The following is a 12,013-nucleotide window of genomic DNA, read 5'->3' on the forward strand; positions in this document are numbered from 1 at the left end:
ACAGTGGCAGGGATGATGATCACTGAAGTCCCTTCCACCCCAAACCATTCTGGGATTCCTCTCCTTTATTTGAATCAGCACACAATAAAATACACTGCAGAAACAGAAACAACAAAAAAAATCACCCCAAATTTTATTATCTGCTTTATTTTTATTATTATTTTTTTTTCTAGGGGGAAACTGCAACACTGTCCTGGTGACAAACATCTATGGGGAAGCTGAGCATCTGGAAGAGACTGTGAGTTGAGGAATTCCTGCAGAATCCAGGCCTTGATCCTGCTTGGTTTAAGGAGCAGTCTGCAGGGTTTTGACAGGGAAACCTCCTGCCTGATTCATTCCAAACTTTGCAGAGCTCATCTTGTCCCAAAGGGTCAGCCCCAGACTCCTGTTAGATGAGAGCCTGAAGCAGAGCAGGCAGGAGCTGCTCAGATTGAAGCTCTGGAGAGATTATTATTATTATTATTATTATTATTATTATTATTATTATTATTATTATTATTATTATTATTGTATGTTTATTATTATTTTTTATTATTTTAAAATTTTTATTATTTTTATTATTATTATTATTTAATGTGTTTCCATGGGGCATCACCTCCTGGACTCCCTGGAATTGCCCAGCAGAGCTGGCTCCTTGCTGGAGCAGGAATCAGGAGGAACCTCCCAGAGGTTGTTTTTTAACCTGTAAATGATAAAATGGGTGAAAATCCCCCTGTGTGAGCTGGATCTGTAGCAAACAGGAAGGAATTACCTGGAACAATTCACAGAATTCATATTTTTCTGCTTTTGGATCTGCTGGAATTAAGTAGAAAGATTAGGAGAATGACATTTCTGCCAATATTTCTTTTATTTACTTTAAACCTTTGTTTTCCAGCTGTCCTCCCTTCGTTTTGCCACCAGGATGAACTGGGTGACAGCAGAGCCTGTCCCCAACAAACCTTTTTATCGAGAGGTAGGGACAGGGGGCCCTGGAGGAGGGGCAATATTATTATATTACAATTAACATTTAGGATCATAACCTGAAAAACCAGAGGAAAATGAGGTAGTTTCATAAATGACCCTTCCTCAGCCAAGCTGGCACTGCTGATTTTAGGTGGGTGATAAAGTGGATCAATGTTAAACCTTTTTATAGGTTTTTAATTAGAGTTCCATGGTCTGAGCCCCAGCCATGCATCTTCTTCCTGGGAATTCTTTCTTCTGCATTTCCCACATTTTTCTGATGAGATCCAGCTCTCAACAGAGAGATTTTATGGTGAATTATTCCCCTGACATGCAGGGAAATCATCTCCAGTCCTCCTGCAGCTTTATCCCTGTTGCTGCTGGTAACAGAACAATTAGAAAACTTGGTTAATTAAGGAAATAATTTAAAGGAAGGGATCACAGGATATCACTTTCAGAGTGAAAACCAAACAGGAAGAGCTAAAATTGGAAGGAAACTTTGTGCTTTTGTGCTCCAGAGGTCACTTCAAAGCAGTTCAGTGCCCACTTCTCCCTGAATCCCAAGATTTTTGTGCTCACCTTTCTGGAAACACATTTTAAATAGTGAATCCTTGAAGATATTCCATGTTATGGAGAAATTCAGCCAAATCCAGCCCAGGGAAATCTCTCCTTTGTCCCAGTTTCTGGCAGAGCTGCTGAGTTCAGGGCAGAGGTGAGCCCTGCACAATGCTTGGCTTCCAGGATAATATCCCAGAGCCTGGAATTTGATGCTCCCTGCAATTCCAGACCAGGAAATCATCCCATTAAAAAGCAGTGGCCTTTCTTTGATGGCTTGGGCAGGCTCTGCAGACAGATCCCAGCAGAAACTGTCCTGTAGGGAGCTAATCAAAAGAAAATCAAACTGATTTCCAGAGCCACTGATTCCCTGCTGCAAGCCCTGAGGGAGCTGGGATCTGGGATATTCTCCAGCAGCCAATTTTGTGCTGCTTTTAGCAGGTTTTTTTTTTTCTTAATATAATTTAATAATTTTCTCACTTTTTTTTTTCCTTGTTAGGCATCAGTGAAGGCTCTGGAGGAGGAGATCCATCTCCTGAAGCAAGAGCTGATCATGCATGACTGCTTGGTGAGGAGCAGTGAATTCACTGTCCAGTGGGGTTGTGTCCCTCCCTCTGCTCCCAGCACCATCCTCTGGGACTTAGGGAAACCTCTGAACATCCCACACAGAGGGATTGTGTTGGAATTTCAGTCCCCAGCCACTGGAGGTTTGGATTTTGGGTTTTTTTCCAGACTCTTGAAGCTCTTTGGTTGGTTGCTTGCTCCCAAATCCCATCTCCTGCCAAGTCAGGTGATGAGAATCCCAAGCAGAAATGGGCACAGCAATTCCAGGTGTTTGCCAGACCAGTGGAATCACAGAATTCCAGAATGGTTTGGGTTAGAAGGGACCTCAAAGCCCATCCCATTCCAGGGCAGGGACACCCCCACTGTCCCAGCTGCTCCAGCCCCAAAATCCAGCCTGGCCTTGGGCACTGCCAGGGATCCAGGGGCAGCCACAGCTGCTCTGCCCACCCTGTGCCACCCTCCCAGCCAGGAATTCCTTCCTTAAATCCAGCCTGAATCTCTCCTCCTTTAGTTTAAAACCACCACAGCTTGTCCTGCCCAAAGCTGTGTCCCTGTCATTCTCACAGGCTCCCTCAGCTTTCTGTAACTCCCTGATTCTCACTTTTCCATCTTTTTTTCTTTAGGCAAATCGTTCCTCCAGTTACAACCCCCTGACTACAGCCCAGAGAGCAGAAATCAGATCCCAAGTCCAGAAATACCTCAGAGGAGTCATTAAGGAAATCAGTGTGCGTGGTGAAAAAAGGATTTAAATCCTTAAATCCTTCAATCCCCTTTTCCCTCAAGAGAGGAGCAGTGAAAATGCCTTTTGAAGAGGCTGTTTTTCACCCAAAGCCACTACAGAATTGTAATTTAATTTCTGTTTTGCATGTTAAGTCTGTTGCATGTTTTCATTCCATTTTTGCTGTTTGGATGCTCCAGGAGACTTTTCCTTAATCTTAAACCCCTTTAAACTGATTTATTTGGAGCTCCTTTATAAATTAATACCAAAATCAATGCCTTTGTACCTCTCTTCCTCAGATTGTGAATGTCAGGCAGATCCAGGAGGTGTTTAGACAGTTCAAAGTGATTGTAAGGTAAGTTCAGAGATTCCAGAAGGGAACCTTAAGGTTCCATCCCATGGGCAGGGACACCTCCCACTATCCCAGGCTGCTCCAAACCCCCTCCAACCTGGAGTAAAGGTTCAAACAAGAGCAGAATTAGTATGGTTTGTCCCATTAAAAGTATTAAAATAATCATCAAAACCCTTTAATATTAAAGAGCCCTAAAGGAATATCATGGAAAAGGAGAGGAGGAGAGTGGACAGAATGATGGGAGGGGTGTTGAGGGATTAAACCACAGGCAGAAGGGGTTTTTCTTTGGGAATCTGGCTTTGGCAGGGATCACAGGGTTCCTAAAGGGCTGCTTTTTCCTTAGCCAACAGGAGGAAGAAGTGGAGTCCAGGCTCTGGAAAAAGTATGGGCTGGGACAGAGAGACATGGCAGCTGAGTCTGACTCTAGTTCTAGTTCTGATTTGCATTTGGATGAGGCCCAGGAGGAGCAGGAGGAGCAGGAGGACATGGTAATTAATGCCTGGTGCTTGATCCACCTTGGAATTGGCTCCTTTGCTGCCAAAATGGGAATTGTATAAAGCAGATTTTCCTTGTTGAAATCGAACTCAGAAATGGCAGTGGGGTGAGTTTGCCAAAAAATGTGTCCAGAGCAGAGATGCACCATTAACAAAGAGGAATTCCTGGCAGCAGAGGGATTAACTGGGCCCTTTATCTGCACAGAGTGATTTATGAAATGGGAATTAGAATCCCAGAAAGGTTTGGGTTGGAAGGAACATTAAAGATCATCCCATTCCATGGGCAGGGACACCTCCCACTATTCTGGGTTGCTCCAAACCAAATCCAATCTGGCCTTGGACACTTCCAGGGATCCAGGGGCAGCCACAGCTACTCTGGGAATTCCATCCCTGTGCCTGCCCACCCTCCCAGCCAGGAATTGCTTCCCAATATCCCATTTAAGTTGTGCCCCTTTTGGTTTTAAGCCCCCTCCCCTTGTCCTGTACAATGCAATCTCCAAAGTGACCTGTCTGGCACTGGCTTGGAGAAGATGATCTCTGCTGAGATCCCTTTTTTAATCCTTATAATTTCTGCAGCCAAGTGTATCAATCCCACTTAATCCATAAATCCTCCTGTGGGCCCTCTCAGAGTTTTTCACTGCCAGGGCATGGAGGAGCTGCTGGGTGAGCCCTGAACAGCTCCCATGAGGTGCACAAATGGGTTATTATTCCTTCCTGCTTCCAGGAAAGTGATATGGATGAGGATTTGGTGCAGGAAGAGGATGAGGAGACTCTGGAGACTGAAACTCATGCTACATCCCCCATTCCTGAAGGGGAGAAGGAAGCCAAGAAGGATGATGAGTGAGTTAAGCACACACACCTCTCCTTTACCTCTGATAATTGTGGAATCATGGAATTATCAAGGTTGGAAAAGCCCTCCAAGATCACAGAGTCCCCAGCAATGCCAAGGCCACCCCTGACCATGTCCCCAAGTGCCACATCCACAGGGCTCCTAAATCCCTCCAGCCATGGGGACTCTACCTCTGTCCTGAGCAGCTGGGCCAGGGCTGGACAGCCTTTTTGGGAAGGAATTTTCCCAATATCCCACCTTGGCACAGCTTGGGGCTGTTTCCCCTTGTCCTGCCCCTCTTCCCTGGCACCTCCTGTCCCCCTCAGGGCCTTTCCCAGCTGTTGTCCCCAATCCTTGTGGTGCCCCAAGAGCAGCACCCAGGGCAGCTCCTCCACTCTGAGAATCAGGGATTTATGGCAACAAGGCTGATTTGATTCCTTGTCAGTGAATATTTCTCTGGAAACTTTGGTAGAGGATCACCTTCTTCTAATCTGGTACCTCAGATCACCAGTTTTTAACTCAGCAAAGCCAAACCCACAGCGTGTTTTGCTTCCTCTGGTGAAGAATTTAATGAATCTGGTTCATCCTTTCCCCCCTGTCAGGAAGGAAAGAACTGGGAGCCCTCCTGAGCCAAGTCAGGATGATTTCTCACCACCCAAAAGTCCCATCAAGAATCTGGATGAGGATGAGGAAGAGGAAGGAAATGACCAGGACAGTGATGAAGAAGTTTTAATCTCACCTTCAGGGGAGGATTTCCAGAAGCTCAGGTAGGTTTTCCCAGTGAGGGAGTAAATCCCCTTTTCCAGAGAGTGCTTTGCACTGGAATGGTTGGATTGTGTTCCCTGAGTACAACTCCAAGGAAAAGGGGAGACATTTGGAGATTTTCAGGGAATACAGGCCAGGAGTGGTGGTGAGAACACCCTGAGCTCCAAATGACAGTGGTGGGGGTCACTTCTGTGCTTCCAGCTCTGCCCTGAGCAGTTGCTCTTGAATTTTTTAAAAACTTCAAATAATTTAATTTTTAAATTTTAATTTTATTTTATGCAAATTCATTTGATTCTTTAATCTCTGAAAACTGCAGCATCCCTTTGGTGAGTGGGAAGACTGCAGGGAGACCTGAGATCCAGCCAGAAATGCCCACAGTCATGGAAATGGATCAGTAGAATCACAGAATTCCAGGCTGGCTTGGGTTGGAAGGGAATTTAGGGTTTATCCCATTCCACCCCTGCCATGGCAGGGACACCTTCCACTGTTCCAGGTTGCTCCAAGTGTCCAATCTGGCCTTGGACATTCCAGGGATCCAGGGGCATCCACAGCTGCTCTGGGAATTCCATCCCAGCCAGGAATCCCTTCCCAATATCCCATCTATCCAGTGGGAGCCATTCCCTGTGTCCTGTCCCTCCATCTCTTGTCCCCAGTCCCTCTCCAGCTCTCCTGGATCCCTTCAGGCTCTTCCATGGGCTCTGAGCTCTCCCTGGAGCTTCTCCTCTCCAGGGGAACATTCCCAGCTCTCCCAGCCTGGCTCCAGATCTCAGGATCTCCCCAGCAGCTCCAGGTCCTGGTGCTGTTGGATCCAGGGCAGCTCTGCAGGTGGGGTCCCACCTGAGGGGGCAGAGGGGCAGAATTCCTTCTGCCCTCCTCATTTCCTTCTGGCCACACTGGCAATCAGCCCAGGGTGTGGTTTCTGGCTCCAGCAGAGCAGTGAAGCTGCTGCAGAATTCCCTCCTGGAGCTCCTCACCGGGTTTCCATTCCCTCCACACAGGATTTGTGTCGCTCTGGCATTCCCAGGGCTGGCAGGACAGGCTGCTGCAGCTGCAGGAGCCACATCCCAGAGCACTCCCAGCAGCTCAGAGCTGGCTCTGGGAGCTGGAGCTGTGGCACTGTGCCCAGGGGATGTTGTTTACAGCCCTGTGCCAGCGTTTTGGCACAGGGACAGTATCACACAGCCCTGGAGGAGATGGAAAATGCCCTTAAGAGGTCACTCAGGGAAGGCAGGAGCTGGGTTTGGACTGAGGAATGTGGAAACTTCTGGGTACCTGCATTGGGATGAGATGAGCTTTAAGGTCCTCTCCAATCCAAATCATTCCATGGTTTTCTGTTTGGGCTCTGCTCTCCAGGAATTTCAACAGCACAGAGCAGCAGCTGTGCACTGTGACATTCTCCTTTTTTTCTGCCTGGAGTGGCTCATACTGGAATAACCAATTTGTTCACAGGGACATGCTGCCATCAAAGCCACTTCACAGAAAAGTTGGGAATGGTTCTTGGAATTGTGACTTGGAAAACAGGCAGGATTTCCAAGGCATGGCAGCAGAGCTGTGGAGCTGGCCAACCCTTGGAGCCTTGGGTTTGGCTGGCAGAGGGGATTGATCCATGCTGGGAATGCAGCATGGGAAGAGCAAAGGCATTTGTTTAACAATAGGGAGGAACAATATCCATTATTTTTGTGAAAATTCAACTCATGAAAGACTGGCTTTCCAGGGAATTCTCAGTTCTGAGGCATCTCCTGAGCAGTGTGGTGTCTGTGTGAAGAACTTTCTTCTGGGAGTAGCCTGGGGGGCAGTGGGTGTTGGGGTTGGCACAGGAATGTCCAGTTCTGAGCAGCCCCTGGAGGGGCTGGAGGGTGTCCTGGGAAGGAAATGGAGCTGAGAAGGGGCTGAAGAATTCCTGAGGAAGCTGGGAAAGGGGTTCAGAAGGAGAAAAGGAGGCTCAGGGGGAACTTGTGGCTCTGCACAACTCCCTGACAGGAGGGGACAGCTGGAGGGGATTTGGGATCTGCTCCAGGAACAGAGACAGAAGGAGAGGGAACAGCCTCAGGTTGAAAATTTGGAAAATTCCTTCCTGGAATGGGCTGTCCAGGGTGGAAATTTGGAAAATCCTTCCTGGAATGGGCTGTCCAGGTGGAAATTTGGAAAATCCTTCCTGGAATGGGCTGTCCAGTCCTGGCCCAGCTGCCCAAGGCAGGGTTGGAGTCCCCATCCGTGTAACATCCGCTGGGGGATGGTTGGACTCCATGATCTTGGAGAGCTTTTCCAAGCTGAACCATTCCATGATTGCACTCTGCAGGGCAGGACAGAGTGACCTCCTGTGTCTGTATCCAGTTCCAGGTCCCCTCCATCCAAGCACGAGGCGTTTGAGCTGTTCAAGAAGCAGGCTGGCCGCGTCATCCACCGCGTCTTCAGGGAGAACAAGAGGATCCTCATCTCCAGGAAGAAGAGGAGCCTCTCTGTGGCACAGAAAATCAACCGCATCAAGCAGCAGATGGAGGCCATCAAGGAGGCTCTGGAGGCTCAGAAGCAGAAGAGGAGGCAGGAGGGTGAGGAGGCAGCATGGGATGGAGCTCTGGGCTTTGAGGAATTTTGGCTGGTGATAGAACCATGGAGTGGTTTGGGTTGGAAGGGATGTTAAGGATCATCCCACTCCACCTCTGCCATATCTTCCACTATCCCAGGTTCTCCAAACCAAAACCAACCTGGTCTTGGACAATTCCAGGGATCCAGGGACAGCCACAGCTTCTCTGAGCACCCTGTGCCAGCCCATCCTCCCAGCCAGGAATTCCTTTCCAACACCCATTTAAACAATCCCAGGGATATTTCCCCTGGGAGTCAAGTCAGACCCTCCCTCAGGTGTCACAGAGCCCTGTCCCTGCTCTCCACCCTCACCAGAACCTTCCCTTCCTTTTCTCCCTCTCCAGGAGAATATGTGGATGAGAAAGGACAGGTGATCATTGATGAGGAGGAGTTTTCTCTCATCCTGAAGCTGAAAGAGCTGAAGGAGGAGCACAAGGCTGGCTTTACTGAGCTGCAGGACCTGAAGGCAGAGATCCAGTACTGCCAGCAGCTCGTGGATAAGTGCAGGAAAAGGCTCATCTCAGGTACAGAGCACCAGCTCATCAGCTTCCAGCTCAGCTGGGATAAATCCACACTGGAGCACCCCCAAACATCATGGAATCCCAGAATGGTTTGGGTTGGAAGGGACCTTAAAGCTTGTCCAGTTCCAATCTCCTCCCACTATCCCAGGCTGATCCAAGCCCCAATGTCCAACCCTTGGACACTCACAGGGATCCAGGGGCAGCCACATCTTCTCTGGGAATTCCATCCCAGTCCCTCCCAGCCAGGAATTCCATCCCAAAATCCCATCTAACCCTCTCCTCTGGCAGTGGGAACATTTCCTGTGTCCTGTCCCTCCAGCCCCTTGCCAAATCACCATTCTCTGTTGTCCTTTTTCCTGTTGCCTTCCAGACTGGATTTTATCCATAATCAGGTGGGGTTCTCTGACCTAACCTTGAATTGCTGCAGATCCTATCTCCCAGGAAATGTCCCTCTACACCTTGGTCCCACCCTTTCATGGGAGAAAAAGCCTCCCACAAGGAATTTTACACTGCTGACCCCAGATCTCATCCTTGATTTTATTTACTAGAGGTGGTGGTTAAGGAATTGCCCTGGGATAGGGCTTTGCCTCTGGATTCCAAATTCCTCTGTCCCTATGTGATTTCTGGGTTCCAGAGCCTTATCAGGAAAAAGAGCTTGGCCACAGCTCTGCCTGGGAAATCCCTGCAAATTCCTGGTGGGCTCCACCTTGAAATCTGTGGATTCAAACTGCCCCTGCTGTATCCCTGGATTTGCCAGTCACTGGAGGAATTCCAGACTCCCAAACATTTGGATGCTGTGCACATGGCAACATTTGCCAGGGGACAGCTTGGATCCATCAGAGCATCCCACGCTGGAAGAAATGGGATAATCATTCCCATCATTCCAGGGATAAACAGGACCCAATCACAACTGTGCCACTGCTTTCTGTTGGATCTGACTTTGGCATTTTTGGGGGGCTCCAGATGTTTGTTGTTTGTTTAAACATCCAGGATTCACCCAGATCAGGAGTGGAGTGCCTGGGAAATGCCCAGGATTAATAAGGACATAATTCCCACCTGCTGTGTGTTCTCACTGCCTATTATGGGATGGCAAATGGCTGTGTTTGAGTGGGTGGGATTGAAATCTGAGCCCTAGCTGTGCTGCCCATTCCAAAGGGACTCTGGGGGCTGCAGGAGTGGTGCCTTCTCATGGCCAGGGGATTGTCCCCAGAGCTGGCCACCACCTCTGGCCACTCAGCACAGCCAACAGCCTCTTTAAATTCACTTTTCCAATCGTTTAAACTCCAAATGCTGGAGTTCTGAGCTCCTGTCTCATGAGCTCCACAGGGACAACCAATCCATGCTGTCTTTTGGGTCATTAATTACAGCCATTAATTGCCCCTCTTTGCTACACAGAGTTTGAGATCTGGTACAATGAATCCTTCTATATCCCTGAACATGTGAGGGAAGCTCTGAAGCCTGGTGGGAACATCAGACCTGGAATGATTCCTATAAACAGAGTCACGTGCCTGGTGAGTTATCCTGAGTTCTGCTGATTCCCCTCAGGAGCCACGTGTGGGGTGGTGAGGGAATGAGGGAGCCTGTGCAAGGAGGAGGAGAAAAAGGAGAAGGAGACTGAGTGAGGCACAAAGGGAATATCTGAAGCTACATCCTGCTGTCACATTCCCTTCAGTGTTTAGAAGCTAAATCAGGAATATCAGGAACTGGGCAATGTTTGGGATTTTGGATGTTTGGGAGCCTGATTCCCAGCCTTTGGGATCCCAGGTTTGCAGCCAAACTCTTGTGGCACTGCTCAGTACCAGTCCTGTGGCAGGAGCCACCACTGTGGGGAGTGGAGTCCTTTCCTGAAAAGCACATTTCTGTTCAACTCCCTGTTTCTCAGAATTCTTGCATCTAAAAATGTGTGACCAGAAGAGGGGAGTTCTGCAATTCTGCCCCTCTGAGGTGAGACCCCCCCCAGCCCTGGATCCATCAGCACAGGGACTTGGAGCTGCTGGGAGAGCTGGGAATGTTCATTTTTCCTGCAGGAAAATCCCAACCCTTGCAGGTTTTTGCCCAAAGCTGCTCCTCCAAGGTGTGGAAAAGGGAATCTCTCACTTCCAGGGTTTTCCTGGCTGAGGTGCTGCTTGGTGCAGCAAAGGGGATGGTTGTCCCAGGTGTCCAGGTGTGTGTTTTGCTCATGGAATGGGGAATGTTTTCCCTGGCAGGATGAAGATGAGCAGGACAAGTTTGAGCAGATGCAGGAGGCGGTGCTGCCGGACGGCCCGCGCTCCGTGTCCTTCTACAGGGCCAGGATGAAGACAGATCAAAAGGTAACCCCAGAATGGACTGGGATGGAAGAGACCACCTGGATCATCCAGTCCCAGCCCCTGCCATGACCAGGAACATCTTCCACTATGCCAGGGTGCTCCAAGCCCTGTCCAACCTGGCCAGAACAAATTGACCTAGAGAGAGCTGGGAATGTTCAGAGAGATCTCAGAGCCCTTCCAGGCCCTGAAGAGCTGGAGAGAAACAAGAGATGGAGTGGAGGACACAAGGAATGGCTTCCCACTGCCAGGGGGCAGGGATGGATGGGATATTGGGATGGAATTCCTGGCTGGGAGGGTGGAGAGAGACTGGAATGAAATTCCCAGAGAAGCTGTGGCCACCCCTGGATCCCTGGAAGTGTCCAAGGCCAGGCTGGACATTGGGGCTGGAGCAGCCTGGGACAGTGGGAGGTGTCCTTGTCCATGGAATGGGGTGGATTGGGATAATCTTTAACTGAAATAATTCTGGGATTCCATGAAAATATCTCAAAAGCAGCTTTTCAGTGCTCTGGAGAATTCCTAGAGATTCCTGTCCCCTCCTTGGAGCCTGCTGGGATTGGAATTTTCTCAGCTTTTTCCAGCACTGCTTGGAAAGTGTGGGAAGGCATTTGGTTTTATTTTTCAGGAAAAAAAGCTTTTCCAGGTGAGAACTGTGCTCTGAGAGCTGAGCCAAGCTCAGTGATCCCTTTGTGTTCCCTGTTCCCAGCAATCCTTCAACAGGACCACGGCAACCCTCCGGAAAATGCGCAGGAAACCCGAACCCGTCCCGGCTGCTGGGAAGAAGAAAGCCCTGTCCTGCCCACCCAACACATAGGCTGGATCCCAGCATTCCTGAAGGAATGCCACCTCAGGAAGTGCCTTGTGCTCACGTCCACGATAGATTAATAAAAATAAACAGCAGGAAAACAAAGCACCCAACCTTTGGGCAGGCAGGGAGTTGCTGGGAATCGATCCCGCTGTGTGCACAGGACACGAGCCAGGCAGCTCCAACAGCACCACTTGTTTTCCTGAGCCTCTGGAAAAGGCAGGGTCATGGCACAGAGGTTGCTGTGGATAACCCAGGCTGCTCCTGATTCCCTCTGGTGCTCGAGCTGCAGCTCTCCTGGGCTTGTTCCCATTGGAGCAACAAGTCATGCCTTGGCCTGTTGGATCTGCCTGGAGAAGGGAATGAAACAAAGATTAATTTCTGGGGAAATATGGAATGGCTTTGGTTGGAAAAGCCCTCCAAGATCAAGTCCAATCATCCTTCAGCACTGTCAAGACCAACCCTGACTATCTCCCCAAGTGCCACATCCACACGGCTTTTAAATCCCTCCAGGGATGGGGATTCCACCTCTCCCCTGGGCACCCTGTGCCAGGGCTGAAGAGCCTTTTCCAGGAAGGAATT

General features: G+C 49.3%; 1 protein-coding gene across 2 annotated transcripts in view; it reads left to right on the forward strand.

Moving 5' to 3' along the window:
• KIF9 (kinesin family member 9) overlaps window positions 1–11,978 on the forward strand; it is an 18,626-nt gene extending 6,648 nt beyond the window's left edge. Inside the window, exons 11-23 of one of the 2 annotated variants that reach the window (XM_033062856.1) lie at window positions 174–238; window positions 875–952; window positions 1,994–2,062; window positions 2,682–2,783; window positions 3,076–3,131; window positions 3,472–3,616; window positions 4,347–4,462; window positions 5,054–5,218; window positions 7,551–7,765; window positions 8,144–8,323; window positions 9,716–9,831; window positions 10,528–10,632; window positions 11,333–11,978. In XM_033062856.1, the coding sequence (XP_032918747.1) occupies window positions 174–238; window positions 875–952; window positions 1,994–2,062; window positions 2,682–2,783; window positions 3,076–3,131; window positions 3,472–3,616; window positions 4,347–4,462; window positions 5,054–5,218; window positions 7,551–7,765; window positions 8,144–8,323; window positions 9,716–9,831; window positions 10,528–10,632; window positions 11,333–11,440 (1,520 nt within the window). In that variant the 3' untranslated portion in view covers window positions 11,441–11,978. Of the gene's footprint in view, window positions 1–173; window positions 239–874; window positions 953–1,993; window positions 2,063–2,681; window positions 2,784–3,075; window positions 3,132–3,471; window positions 3,617–4,346; window positions 4,463–5,053; window positions 5,219–7,550; window positions 7,766–8,143; window positions 8,324–9,715; window positions 9,832–10,527; window positions 10,633–11,332 lie in introns of those variants that run through there. The other variant, XM_033062863.1, reaches the window with a different exon arrangement.
• The last annotated feature ends 35 nt before the right edge of the window (window positions 11,979–12,013 follow it).

This window comes from Catharus ustulatus, chromosome 1 (genome assembly GCF_009819885.2).
Source record: "Catharus ustulatus isolate bCatUst1 chromosome 1, bCatUst1.pri.v2, whole genome shotgun sequence".
NCBI lineage: Eukaryota > Metazoa > Chordata > Aves > Passeriformes > Turdidae > Catharus > Catharus ustulatus.